Here is a 13,202-nt window from a genome sequence, read left to right as displayed (position 1 = left end):
CCCTAAACTCAGGGGATCGTGTTCTGCTAATATCTCTTTTGCAAATGTCAGCCTGTAATGCAAATGGTCGTCTGTATGCTCCACTGTCTCTGATTACTGTAGAGGGAAGATAGTCTTTGAAACGGTACTTTATTGTGTTAATGTTTAATTATATCCAGGAGAGGATTAGGTGCAGAGGAATGCTTCGTGATCACTTTTCTGGAATGTTGTCAGTTAGTCCGTCCAAAACACACACACACACACACACACACACATCCTGCAGTGGAATGCAATTTGTCAACACACATATCAGAGGGCGGGATGCAGGTGTCATTAAGATTGCTTACACAGCAAACCTTCACGAAAACATGGCTGCAGGAGAGGGCAGGGTGGCAATGGTTAGTCAGGCCTGTGAAAGGGAAGCTGAATACACACTTCATCATTTTCCTCAACACATACTCACGGTACACTGTGGGCGTGCTGTCTGTGCAGTATTAGAATTAAAGATAACACTCCTCCCTCTGTGGAGGGGTTTAAAACACTAACAGTCACAGCTTTAGTACACATTTGAAAACATTGCAAAAGCTTGCACTGCTAAACATCCATCTCAACACGTCATTTTATTCCATTATTGAGCATTTAAATCTTATCTTTCTTAAAGCAAGAGGTGTGAAATTCCACCTGTTTCCAGTTGTTTCAATTGACCCTCAGTTACTGTTGCTACATCTTTCAAGCTGTTTGTTCCCATACATGTGCAGTTTATCATGATAATGTGGCAGATTAACCATCAAAAAATTGTAGCAATTGTAGCAACAATAAATCTAATTAACACTAACGCCGTCTTCAGCTGTTCAGTGTTTTAAGCTGTAAAATGGTCTTAAATATTTAAACGATAGCTACATACTTGAAAAATGCTAAATGACTACGTAGAAGACATGAACATTAAAGCTACATTGTGTAAGAATTTCTCCCATCTAGCGGTGAAATTGTGACAACCAACCAAATATTACTTTCTAGCCCCTCCCATTCCGATCGCGTTTTAACTGCTACGGTGGCCAAACCCAAAATTAGCTCTTAGTATCTCCATCGTTTACACGCAGCTGTTCTAGCCACTCCAATATTAACTTTGGTCTTGTTGCTTTGCCTGTCGCGTTGTCGTTTTAATTCTCTTTTAAGCTTCCCTGGCGAGTAATCTCCCCCTGGCATTCGTCACGGTGCGGGGTGCCACTGAGTGTAAAAGGGTGAAAGGCGGAGGTATGTCCCTCTTTGGCTAATGTATTTTAAAGATGGAGGCGCAACATGCCGGCCGTCATTCCAGCGACTCACTCGTATATATTCTGAATGATTCTAAATGGCAGATTCTACGCTTACGAGAATACTTTGATTAGTTGGTGGATGTAATTACACATGAATGAGTACATATTTGTGAAAGAACAAAGGGTTTTTTGCTAAGAATCAACTCAAAACATTACACAATGTAGGTTTAAGAAACCATTACCTAGTTCCTGGAACACTTTTGTTCCTGGGACATAAAAAGGGTCTGCTTATATTCTTAAATTATGTCAGGAATAACAGTTTTTATTTCACTTTGTTGTTAAAATAGCAAAAATAACTGGAAACAAGTGGGGTTTTTCTTTTAGGTTTATGCAAAAAATAAGATTTAAAGCCTGAATAAAAGGCTAAATGACAAGCAAACATATATAATAACATGCTAACTCTCAGACGCTCCAGATTAACAGCGCAGCGCTCTCTTTCAGTGGTTGCTGAAGAACTCGCCCCCTGGGCCAGCTTCGCGCCATTTTTCCTCTTCTTTTCTTTGCTTGCCACTGATAAGATTTCATCTTGTTATTTTACAGTGTGTGTGGGAGCTGTTCTTTTTAAGACTGACATACTGTAGATTCTCTCCCACACTCCTCATCTCGCTCTCTTTTCTTTCTCTTTTTTGTTTCTCTATTCTTTCAGCTCCTCACTTGGCATTCCTTGGCTCTCATTCGCACTACGCCACACTGGCTGGCACTCGACCATACATCAGTGAATATCCTGGTTTTATGTTCTCCCCCTTACGCGGCTGTGTGCCCCATATATACTTATCACTCAGTTGTTTCCTCCTTTACAGCTTCACAGGGTGGTGGTGTTTATTTAAGTAAACGATGGGACCATGTAGGCAAGCTGAGTCTCCAGTTAATTATTTCTTGCCTACATGATTTTTTATCTTGCTGTAATCCTTTCCCACCATCCTTGAGCTGTAAACTCTTAACCACAGCTGATTCCTCTCTGGCTGAGCTCTCTATTAGCAGCTTTCACCCTACTTCTCTCTTTATTAGTGACCAGTGAGTGCTTTGGAGTCCCATTAGACACAAGCAGGCGTATTCATAAACAGGTTCACCGAGTAGAGACACCAAACATGTGCCCACACCCCAAATCATAAGGTCCTTTTCCATTATTTTGCATTCCCGTCCAGACATTTACTGTTATATATCTGTTCAGACAATATGTTGTTTTACTTGCATTAATGTGTCTCCTTGATATTTGTTTGTAAAAGTGTATCCCTGACAAAAAACGTTTCCATATTTTCAGCTCCTCCTCTCTTCTCCATGCTTCATTATCCTCTCCTTTACCTTCTCTGGGTTTTGGGGGTTAAAAGAATGATTTTTTTTTGGGGGGGGCCTCATCACCTTATGTGTTTTATGTATCGCTCCTCCAGCTCCTCCCCCATCTGGCCCTTCCTCTACACTCACACCAGGAGGCAGCTCCACCCTGTCCAAGAAGAGACCTCCGCCCCCACCTCCTGGACACAAACGCACCCTGTCTGACCCACCCAGCCCGCTCTCTCACAGTCCACACAGTAAAGGGGGCTTGACTGGGGGTGAGACACAAGCACACGTCTAATTTAACAGTGGGGCTGGTTTCACTCAGGCATGGCTTCAGCCTGAAGCTCTGATATTATCACCGCAGGGTTATTTTTAAAAGTTCAGACTGTTTTATTAAATAGAGATTAAAATAAGATTTCTTAAGGGTTTGAGAGTTTTTAATTTAGAGTCCTACAGACTAGTGGATTTTTTTTTTATGTCTTTCTGTGTAATTTTAAGGTATGTTGAATGGTAGTCTGGCTCATTACATGGATATGTTTAGGGCTCTAACTTACTTTTATTAATAATTAATCTGGTATTTTTTTTTAATTCCTCGATTAATCATTCGGTCAAAATAAATCAAAATTTTTCACATTTATCTAAAGTCCAATATGACAATTCTTTAGACATTTTTAGGAAATTCTTCAGTTTACCATCACATAAGAGAAAAGCAGCAAATTTTCACACTTGGAAAGATAGAACTAGAGAATGATGGGCTTTTTTTGTGACAAATGACTTTTTACAATTAATTAATTATCAAAATAGTTGCTGATTAATTTTCTGCCAATCAGCTCTAGGTATGTGTAGAGGCAAAGATTTTTTATATATTATATTATTATTATATATAATTATTAATAATTAACCTCCAAAGACTGATGGCAGTTTTAACAAAACTACGCCTGACAATTTATTCATCTTTAAAACATGTTTTCACTATTAACAAAGAAATGAGTTGATATATATCAACTTCCACAACACGTGTTATTTATTGAAATGTTTCCAAAATACACAAAAAAGGCAGCTACATACAATTGCCAGGATTTTATTTGTGCCTGTAAAGATGTTTTCAGGTTTTTTTTCACTTGTTTTCAAGTATTAAACCCTCAGCAATATAGTGACTTCGATACCGGTTCCTGAACAATACTTTTTTTGATACCAATTTTATAAAATCCATTTTAAGAAAAAGAAAATACAAGATTAAATTTGTATTTATTTTACAGCTGTTACTACACGAGCCCCGTCTCTGTGCGTAATGTAGAGCTTTTCCTGCGTGTCTCTACAACGTGTAACGTTAGACGGCCAATCACAATCATTATTAGATCTTGGTAGAAGCATGCTGCATGCTTATTGGCTCACTGACGCTGATGAGATGTACTCCTTAGATATTGAACTTTGGTATTAAATGAATATGCCTTTCTGGATACTTGATACTAAGGAGGCAATTTGGTCGGTGCCTAAAAAGTATTAAATTCTATACCCAGCCCTAATGTGATGGATGGTTTTAATGGGAAGGACTCCACTGTTTACGACTTGCGAGCATTCACACCAACCCAACTCTTTATCCATTCAACATACTTTCAAACTGCACAAAGAGATTTTCATGAGTTGACTCCCTTCGGGTTAGTTAGAAAAACAGTCAAATATTTCAGAAATGAAAGCATCAGTTTGTTTAAATTACACTGACAAGAAAAGTTATCTTGTAACCACCACTTGGAGACACAAGAAGACAAACACCTCAGTCATCTTACCTGGAATCTTGTGTCTCTTATGTGTATCATGGGGATATTTTTACTGTTATTTCATTTTCATCATTTATCCTCTGTGGTGTTTTGTACATTCTTTGTCACCCATACAGTAACACCAACCACTAATTAAATGATGACACTTTATTGCACAAGCTCCAAACAACACGGGCTCATGGAAAGCTCAGCCAGATGACGCCTCCCTCATTATTTTCTTTAACCATCGCAGCATGTTAATTTATTTCCACATTTATATTAAATGAATGCCTCCGTTAGTGCCCTGTTATGGTGTTGAATAATCTGTGTCGTCATTAATTTCAATGTTTTAGGAAGCGACTCCACCCCTCCTCCTGTCAGCAAGATGTCTCCTGTTTCTAACAAGTTTGAAGGAATTCCTCAACAGCAAAGGTACCAAAAGAAAAGAAACCCACGGTGAAATATGCAGCTTAATGGGCCATCGCTCGCTATAATAAAATTTTTTTGCAGCTGATGTGGTACAAGCATCTTCTTAGATTCTGTTTTTCTTTTAACTTCATTTGAAAATATTTTCCCAGCACTACTTCAAGCAACACAAAGTCTACACTTGGTCCAAGGGTTCTTCCCAAACTACCTCAGAAAGGTACAGTCTTTGTCCAGTTTTTATTTTGATGCAAGCTGATGAATCGAATTAAGTAACTGTATGCTTCTTTCTCCAGTGGCATTGCGAAAGATTGACACCATACACCCGTCTATGGATAAGCCCAGCCATCCTCCAGAGGTCTTCCAGAAGTCCCCGCCGGCCACCGACACCCCACAGAAGGCTCCTCTGGCAGACAGGCCTCAGCTGGGAGACCTGCCCCCCAAACCACAGCTGTCTGAACTTCCTCCTAAACCTGGAGAACTTCCTCCGAAGCCACAGCTGTCTGACCTCCCTCCTAAACCTCAGCTGGGAGACCTCCCGCCTAAACCCCAGCTCAAAGACCTGCCTCCCAAGCCTCATCTCGCAGACATCCCCCCAAAACCCGGAACAGCCGAGTCCACTCCCCGGCCGCCTCCCGGAGAGACAGTGCAAAGGCCTCAAACGCAACCTCCACCTCCACCTCAGCCTCAGCCTCAACCTCAGCCTCAGCCTCAAGACTCACCGTCACCTAATCAGCAAGCAAATATAGGGACCCCCATCCAACAAGCTGCTGAAGACACCAATGGGACCCCAACAGGGACTGCAGAGACACCAGTGCCCTTCCCAAGGAAGATCAACACGGTATGACTATGCTTCTGTTTCTTCTTGGCTACTGAGCTACTATTTTTTTTAGCAAATAAACTTGCTTTTTCAGAGTGCATTTCACCCACTGATGTTGTCAGAAGCATATTGGTCTTTTTCAGCGGTTATTTTATTAAAGTACACTATAAATAAATAAATAAATAAATAGAGCCTGACCATTCTATAGGATTTGTTAGGCTGATACCGATATTGATATTTGAAAAGGTTTTAAAAATTCAATTATGATACATCGACTAATATTCTTTTTTTTTTTTTTTTTTTTTACATAAACAGATATGCTTGATTTAAAATGCCTTAAATTAGCTTCTTTTTTTTAAAGAAACGTGACAACCAAGGAATGTACTGAACAGGACATTTTACAGTTGTAATATAAGCTATGTAGTGCATAAACTATAATGGAGACCTTGTTTCTAAATGACCTCAGACATACTTTTGGCATTTCTGTTTTTTTATGTTGATGTTCTGGTGGGCTCTTCTACTGCTGGCAGTTATTGCTACAGCTTCAGGTTGCATATTTAGTTGTTTTCAGATTAAATTTTCCTAATTTTCTCACTTAAAATAGACCATAAACAGTTTTCTGGTCAAATACTCTTGACAGTGGACTAACAGGGTGAACTGGCCCTCCATTTTGATTTTACAGGCATTTTCTGAATTTTCAAGAGTATCATTTCTGAACCGCTATTAAGCTAAATAAACGTTAACTGAGAGAAGATAACAGTTTTGTTATTTGTATGTCCAGGGGAAAAGCAAAACCCGTCGGGTGAAGACTATCTATGACTGCCAGGCTGACAATGATGACGAACTGACTTTTGTTGAAGGAGAGGTGATTATAGTTACAGGAGAAGAGGACCAGGAGTGGTGGGTGAGTCCAGCTTGAATACTACACTCTGTTCTTCCACTTTTTTGTCATTTCTAGCACTTCTTTGAATGATCTCAAGGGCACAAAACAAACACTGGATGCCACTTTAATCAGTTTTTTTTCACATGTTCTCTCTATATTACCAGATTGGGCACATTGAAGGAGATCCGGAAAGAAAAGGGGTGTTCCCCATGTCTTTTGTGCACATCCTGAGTGACTGACAGCCATCGAGACTTGCACTAAGCCTCTCCCTAAATTGGGAGGTCCTGTAAATAGCTATTATAACACCTCTTGTCAAACGACAAGTGTCCTAAAGAAGAAGAAAAAAAGCAACAAAGAAGAAACCCAAGAAGGCTCATCTAAGCCATGGATGCCTCATCCATGCTGTACAAAGAATGTGTGTATTCTTCCTTTACCAGTATTATCTTAACCCTATAGCATGGCTGTTAAAAGACACTCTCAGAACCCTAGCACTTACCTAAAGTCTATGTTTATGCTGTTACTGTGTATATATGTATGTAAATATATATATGTGTGTGAGTGTACATGTTTTATTGTACAAAACATGTACCATTGCTCTCTACCTGTCAGATTAAGCATCAGGGTGGTAGACTTTGAATTTTATCTGTATTGATTTTACTGGCCCTCAAGTAATTATTAGCTTATATTTCTGGAAAAAGGTCAAATAAGGAATGTAAAATAGGTCATGTCACTATTTGTGTCTTGCATCCCTGTTTACCACCTTAGTTGACTAAAGAGGCTGGAGTCTCCCACTGATCTTCCCCGAGATGAAAACATTAAATGTACTCCTTGTTCTTGCTTGCTTTGTGTGTACACGTATTATGGTTGTTTTACAGTATAGAAACCTGCTGCTACTGTGTGGTGGAATATCAAAGCCTGTGGCTCACTGTAGGTCACTGATTTACTCCTTGTTACACTGTTCACTGTATGTATGCTTTGTGTGTGAATTTGACGCCATCTCCACAGTCCTTTGACCTTTTCTGTGCATGGTGTAACAATGACTGGAATTGAGTGGAGTGCTGCGTTCAGAGACGCTCACCTCAGGGTTTGAAGAGCCACTATTAAGCAGGACTTCACAAAAAAGGTATCCTGTTAAAGCCACTATTAATGACATGTACAGGAAACTCAAGGACATAGCAATAACTTGATTTTCTTGACAGGCTAGAAATTTCACATTAACTTGTGTTCATAATTTAGTGTCCTGTAAAAACCTCATGAGCTTGAAATGTTTTGAGTTATGTAATATCATTCCATGTTACTGGATCCAGTACATTGCCAGGTTTGCCTGTGAACCAGAGATGTCTTTTAGCACAGTGGACTTTGTAAAAGGCTGGAGAGCCCATGTATTTTCACCCAGTCCTCACGGATTGCAGTCCCCCCCCATGTTAGGAACAAACCTATCAACCCATTGTATCAATTAAAGTGCTGTACTTAACTGAGCCTGCTCTTTTGCTTTATAACCATGCCATGGGTGGCTCCCCTTGGAATCAAAGTGCATTTTTAAGCTGCTTATTAAAGTAAAGGTTACTCAAGAAAAGGATATAGCAGACATTTGGGAAATGTCCCAATTCACATTCTGGAGTAGAGTTCACTCTACTCTTACCTTTTCAATGTAACAAAGGCCCACCAGTAGAGTATCATTTTCAGAAGCAGATTTATTGCCAAAGTAGCACAACTACAAATTTGTCTGGTTGAAGGTGCATACATGAACTATTTAGCATTAATTGGGTTATTTTATGCTGTCATTTCCCCAACTTTGAGTTAAGCTAACTGGTTGCTTGCAGTAGCTTCATATTTACCCTACAGGCATGATCTTTTATTTCCCAAAATGTCTTAAACTAATCCTGTAAGGTGGACAAACTGAAAGACTAAATGCTTACTCTTTTACCCACCTTGGAGTAGTTTAAACCTACTTTTCAAAGAAAGGCATAACATTTCTACATCAACTATAGTTAAGAACATTCAAGACAAAGTTCAAAGCTTCAAATCATTTATTTTCTCTGAACAATTCACATTTTAACCAAAGTTTACCATCCATTTCTACAGCTTCTTTTGGATTTAACATTAACACAGGAATCACTTAAACAAATCTTTGGTCACTACACAAAAATTGCATTTTACCAAACGAAAACAGCCATACCAGATTTTACTGGTAAACTTTAACAAAATTATTTACACACTTTGGCTTTGTGGAGCGGTTTTGACCCATGGTCCTTCACCACCGACTTGATGACTCCTACAGCAACTGTCTGCTTCAGGTCTCTAGCTGCAAAGCGACCTGGGAAGCACAAAATTAATTAAAACCCTGCAGAAGTCAACATGGGGCAGAACATTTTTTGGGACATAGACTTACCTAAGGGAGGGTACGTGAAGAAGCTCTCCACACACATGGGCTTGATGGGAACCATTTTGACTGTAGCAGCATCTCCAGACATCAGAACCTGCGGCTGGTCCTCCAGTTTATTGCCTGTGCGCCGGTCAATCTTTTCCTTCAGCTCAGCAAAGCGACAGGTTACATGGGCGGTGTGGCAGTCCAGGACAGGAGAGTAGCCAGCTTTCACCTTCCCTGGATGGTTCAGGATGATTACCTAAAGACAAAAATGCATCAGCACAGGGAAGCAAATACAAATTTTAAATTTCCACTTGAAATATTTTCAACCAACCTGAGCTTCAAAGCTGCTGACATCTGATGGAGGATCCTGCTGGGCGTTGCCAGCCACATCCCCACGCCGCAGGTTCTTGACAGCCACGTTCTTAATGTTGAAGCCAACATTGTGTCCTGGCAGAGCAGTCTGCAGCCCCTGGTGGTGCATCTCGATGGATTTCACCTCAGCAGTGAGCTTGGTAGGGGAGAACATCAGGGTCATGCCAGGTCTGAGGATGCCAGTTTCAATCTTACCCACTGGCACGGTGCCAACTCCTGGAAGGATGAACAAATGACATTTTTAATCAAATCTAGTCGTTAAAATAAACATTTAAAGGCATTTTATAGCAAACCTTGCAGTTCTCTCCCCACTCCAATCCCTCTGCTGCACACCTGTAGCCTACCTCATTTGCTTGATTAGAGCTAAAAGTTCAGGCTTGGAAAAATAAAATCAACTTGAGCACAATTTTTAACCTCCAATTTTGTAGACATCCTGCAGAGGCAATCGAAGGGGCTTGTTGACGGTGCGTACTGGTGGGTGAATAGAGTCCAGGACTTCTAGTAGAGTTTTCCCACTCGCATTCCCTTCCCTTTGTCTGGATTTCCAGCCTTGGAACCAGGGCATCTGTAGAGACATTGATTTATTGGCCAAAGCATCCTCAGCAGATCTTTTAACTCAAAAACCATTACCTTCTGAGTTGCAGTGATCATGTTCTCCCCAGTCCAGCCAGAAATCGGAACAAAAGGCACCGTTGTGGGGTCGTAGCCAATCTTCTTCAGGAAGCCACTCACACCTCGCACCACTTCGTCAAAGCGTTTCTGGCTGTAAGGTGGTTCGGTCATATCCATCTTGTTCACACAGACTATGATCTGCTTGACACCCAGGGTATAAGCCAGTAAGGCGTGCTCTCTGGTCTGACCGCTTCTCGATACCCCGGCCTCATACTCCCCTTTAGCTGCAGAGACCACCAGGAGGGCAACATCGGCCTGAAAGTATATTAACGCAATATTGGTGAAAAGAACAAAGAACTTAAGCTTACATGTAGCGGTGCACTTCTGCGCTGCTTACCTGGGAGGTCCCGGTTATCATGTTTTTAATGAAGTCACGGTGGCCGGGAGCATCAATTATAGTCAAGGTGTATTTTTGAGTGCTAAATTTCAGCAGAGAGATATCAATGGTGATTCCTCGCTCCCGCTCAGCTTTCAGCTTGTCCAACACCCAGGCGAATTTGAAGGAACTCTTCCCCATCTGGAAATGAACGTAAAGTTGTACGCCTGTAGCTTAACAGGCTCTAAACACAAGGGTTTTACAGTAGATTTGGCCTTCCTCACCTGTGCTGCAGCTTTCTCAAACTTCTCGAGTTTTCTCTGATCGATGCCACCACATTTGTAGACGAGGTGGCCAGTGGTGGTTGACTTGCCGCTGTCAACATGGCCGATAATCACCAAATTAACATGAGTCTTCTCTTTTGCCATGTTGAAGGTGGGTTTGCTAACCAAACAAATTAACTGTAGGCGTCTGACACAACCACGTTTACGCTTCCAAATTCTTCTGGTAGCCTACATGAACCTGGCAAGCCACTATGCAGTGACTTTATAAGCTCCACGTGCAGGGCCAGGACACAGAATTGAAGACAGGTGTGCTGCCTAATTACGCTTTAATGGGTGGCGGATGCCTGTTTTCTAAAAGCTGAATATCTAACGCTGTTAAATATTAAAGTAGTTAAACACCAAGAAAATGATATAATATAATAAAATAATTCCTCCCAAATGTTATTTTGTTTGTGAACAGCAGTGAGATGGATTAAATGATTTTTCATCAATCTGCAGCAACAGGCAGTTACAGTCAGTTATCCTTTAAAACCAACTTGAAGAGCTTTAATAAGTAACCTCTCTCTATGACTGGCCACAAAGCATAAAAGGACTAAACAACTAAAAGCAATAAACACATTTAAAGAGACTGCTGATTGTAGAAGTTCAAATGTGTTGTGCATATAAAATAGGAAAATGAGGAGCTATAAAGAGAAGTCTTACCATCACAGATGGTGCAAAGCAGACAAACAACTACAGTTTCCATGAGTAGGTAGCCTAGTAGGAGTCCTGTATTTAAAATCTTACTTAGCCTACTTAAGTATATAAGTATTTTTAGCAAAATGTAAAAGTACTTAAAATTCTAAAGAATTTCCCTCTTGGATTAGTAGCCTACTGATGCATTCATGTCTAATTAGCATTTTACTATTGTAGTTGGTCTGATCGGATTTGAATAATTTGATAGTATTTTAATATATACATATGCATATTTTATTATATATATATAAACTGATGATGAACTTGTAAAACAATGATACATTGTTATGTTTTATAAGTTAATCAGGGGTGGAAGAAGTATTCAAATATTGTACTTAAGTAAAAGTAGCAATAGGCCTGCTACAGTGTAGAAATACACAGACAGTCAAGTAAAAAGTAGTAGGCCTAGTATTTTATATATAGTGGAGTAGAAGTAGAAACTAGCATAAAATGGAAATACTTAAGTGAAGTACCTCAAATTTGTATTTCAGAACAGTAGCCTACTTAAACAGTAAATGTACCCTACATTCCATTAATGCCAATAACAGCCTGACACCGATAAACTCTGTCATACCCAAACTAGGGCTGGGCAATATATCGATATTGTATCGATATCAATATATGAGGCTATATCGTCTTCAATTTTGGATATCGTAATATCCTGATATTACGCAAGTGTTGTCTTTTTCTGGTTTTAAAGGCTGCATTAAGGTAGAGTGATGTGATTTTCTGAACACACCAGACTGTTCTAGCTTTCTATTATTTGCCTTTACCCACATAGTTATTATATCAACATAACTGATGATTATTTATCAAAAATCTCATTGTGTGCATATTTTGGGAAAGCACCAATTGTCAATTCTACAATATCGCCATCGAGGTATTTTGTCAAAAATATCGGGATATTTGATTTTCTCCATATCGCCCAGCTCTAACCCAATACATTTTTTCCAGAGTAAATTGATCCAGAGTCGTTTAAAGTGACTCTGGGGTCAAAGTGAAGGGTCAGATGGCACATAAGCGCCCCCTAGAGTTTGTTAGAGGTTTATATTAGCTTCTTGCTCAAGTACACTTGGGTAAAGTAAATTCACGTTGACCAACCAAGCTAAACGGCTTCTCTCGAGTCCTAATTAAAGCCGCGGTGTGAGACATATATTAATAGGCTAGAGAGACGGTTTAGAACCCCATAGAACCTCTTTGGTTGTAATCCGGTGGAAGCCAACGTTAAAACAAAGCAGCGGGTCTCCTCTGACCGGGCGGGTCTATCTTCAGTTAGGGAATGAAGGTGTATAACTTCCCCCTCCGCGCTCAGAGGTGGCACAAACCAAACTCCACTCTCGTTTGACGGTCACAATGACGCTCGATAACTAACCCGGAAACAGCAAATCGTTTTTCTTCTTCTTTCAGCCCGTACCGCTGGCTTTCTAGCGTGGTATGCAGACGTCGACTCCAGTGTTTTCTCTACGAGCATCAAGGTAAAACAGAGAAAATTACTACTTTATTTTGCCTTTTTCTGTCTTCTCAACTAAACACCTTTACTGTCCACCGGTTGCCATTTAGTCTGGCTTCTTTTATGCGTTACATTTTGTTCCTCGGAGGCAAAATTCATGATGAATCATAAACGTGTGCGGCAAAAATCAAACCCACGTATCGTGAAGTTACTTTTAAATACAGATAGTGGAAATATTTGTTTTGTGTTATTAAGTTACATTCTCGATGCCCCGTTAACTTCCCCTTTTTCAGAACAACGTCTCAAGGTAGGTTAGGCTACACTGCTAGATTCTTCCTTTATTTGGCCAGAGGCGTTGAATGTTACATGCTTGCCCCATATATTACTAATGCCAGGTTTATCTGTGTTTGGCCTCGTCTCCACTATAGAGACCGGTAAAGATTCAGTTATAAAGTAACCGTATGGCTCGGATTAAGATTGCTCGCTTCCAGGCAGAACATTATGCATCATCAAAGGAAATGCACACACTGACAGCTGGTTAGAGCTGGT

General features: G+C 40.2%; 3 protein-coding genes across 3 annotated transcripts in view; 2 read left to right on the top strand and 1 right to left on the bottom strand.

The window, feature by feature from the left end:
* asap1b (ArfGAP with SH3 domain, ankyrin repeat and PH domain 1b) overlaps positions 1-7,932 on the top strand; it is a 62,938-nt gene extending 55,006 nt beyond the window's left edge. Inside the window, exons 23-28 of the mRNA XM_028569231.1 lie at positions 2,684-2,845; positions 4,681-4,759; positions 4,906-4,970; positions 5,047-5,591; positions 6,352-6,474; positions 6,618-7,932. Coding sequence (XP_028425032.1) covers positions 2,684-2,845; positions 4,681-4,759; positions 4,906-4,970; positions 5,047-5,591; positions 6,352-6,474; positions 6,618-6,692 — 1,049 coding nt within the window. The 3' untranslated portion in view covers positions 6,693-7,932. The remainder of the gene's footprint in view (positions 1-2,683; positions 2,846-4,680; positions 4,760-4,905; positions 4,971-5,046; positions 5,592-6,351; positions 6,475-6,617) is intronic.
* Positions 7,933-8,465: 533 nt separating this feature from the next.
* eef1a1l3 (eukaryotic translation elongation factor 1 alpha 1, like 3) lies at positions 8,466-10,786 on the bottom strand. Its single transcript, XM_028569232.1, has 7 exons — positions 10,469-10,786; positions 10,206-10,385; positions 9,827-10,123; positions 9,611-9,761; positions 9,156-9,412; positions 8,846-9,080; positions 8,466-8,770 (listed from the first exon to the last, which is right to left on the bottom strand). Exons 1-7 carry the CDS (start codon positions 10,610-10,612, stop codon positions 8,661-8,663), a joined length of 1,374 nt encoding a protein of 457 aa, XP_028425033.1. The 5' UTR covers positions 10,613-10,786; the 3' UTR covers positions 8,466-8,660.
* Positions 10,787-12,514: 1,728 nt separating this feature from the next.
* fam49bb (family with sequence similarity 49 member Bb) overlaps positions 12,515-13,202 on the top strand; it is a 37,003-nt gene continuing 36,315 nt past the window's right edge. Inside the window, exon 1 of the mRNA XM_028569859.1 lies at positions 12,515-12,678. The gene's annotated coding sequence lies outside the window, so the exon portion shown is untranslated. The remainder of the gene's footprint in view (positions 12,679-13,202) is intronic.

The sequence above is a fragment of the Perca flavescens genome, chromosome 22 (genome assembly GCF_004354835.1).
Source record: "Perca flavescens isolate YP-PL-M2 chromosome 22, PFLA_1.0, whole genome shotgun sequence".
Classification (NCBI taxonomy): Eukaryota; Metazoa; Chordata; class Actinopteri; order Perciformes; family Percidae; genus Perca; species Perca flavescens.
This window is presented reverse-complemented; position numbering and strand designations above follow the sequence as displayed.

Bases quoted from the DNA above. Each gene is read 5' to 3' on its own strand.
- eef1a1l3 (XM_028569232.1), bottom strand. From the start codon at position 10,612: ATGGCAAAAGAGAAGACTCATGTTAATTTGGTGATTATCGGCCATGTT. The intron at 10,124-10,205 runs GTAAGCAGCGCA...ATATACTTTCAG, and splicing joins TGATAACCGGGACCTCCCAG to GCCGATGTTGCCCTCCTGGT. The intron at 9,413-9,610 runs GTTAAAAATTGT...TCATCCTTCCAG, and splicing joins GGATGTCTACAAAATTGGAG to GAGTTGGCACCGTGCCAGTG.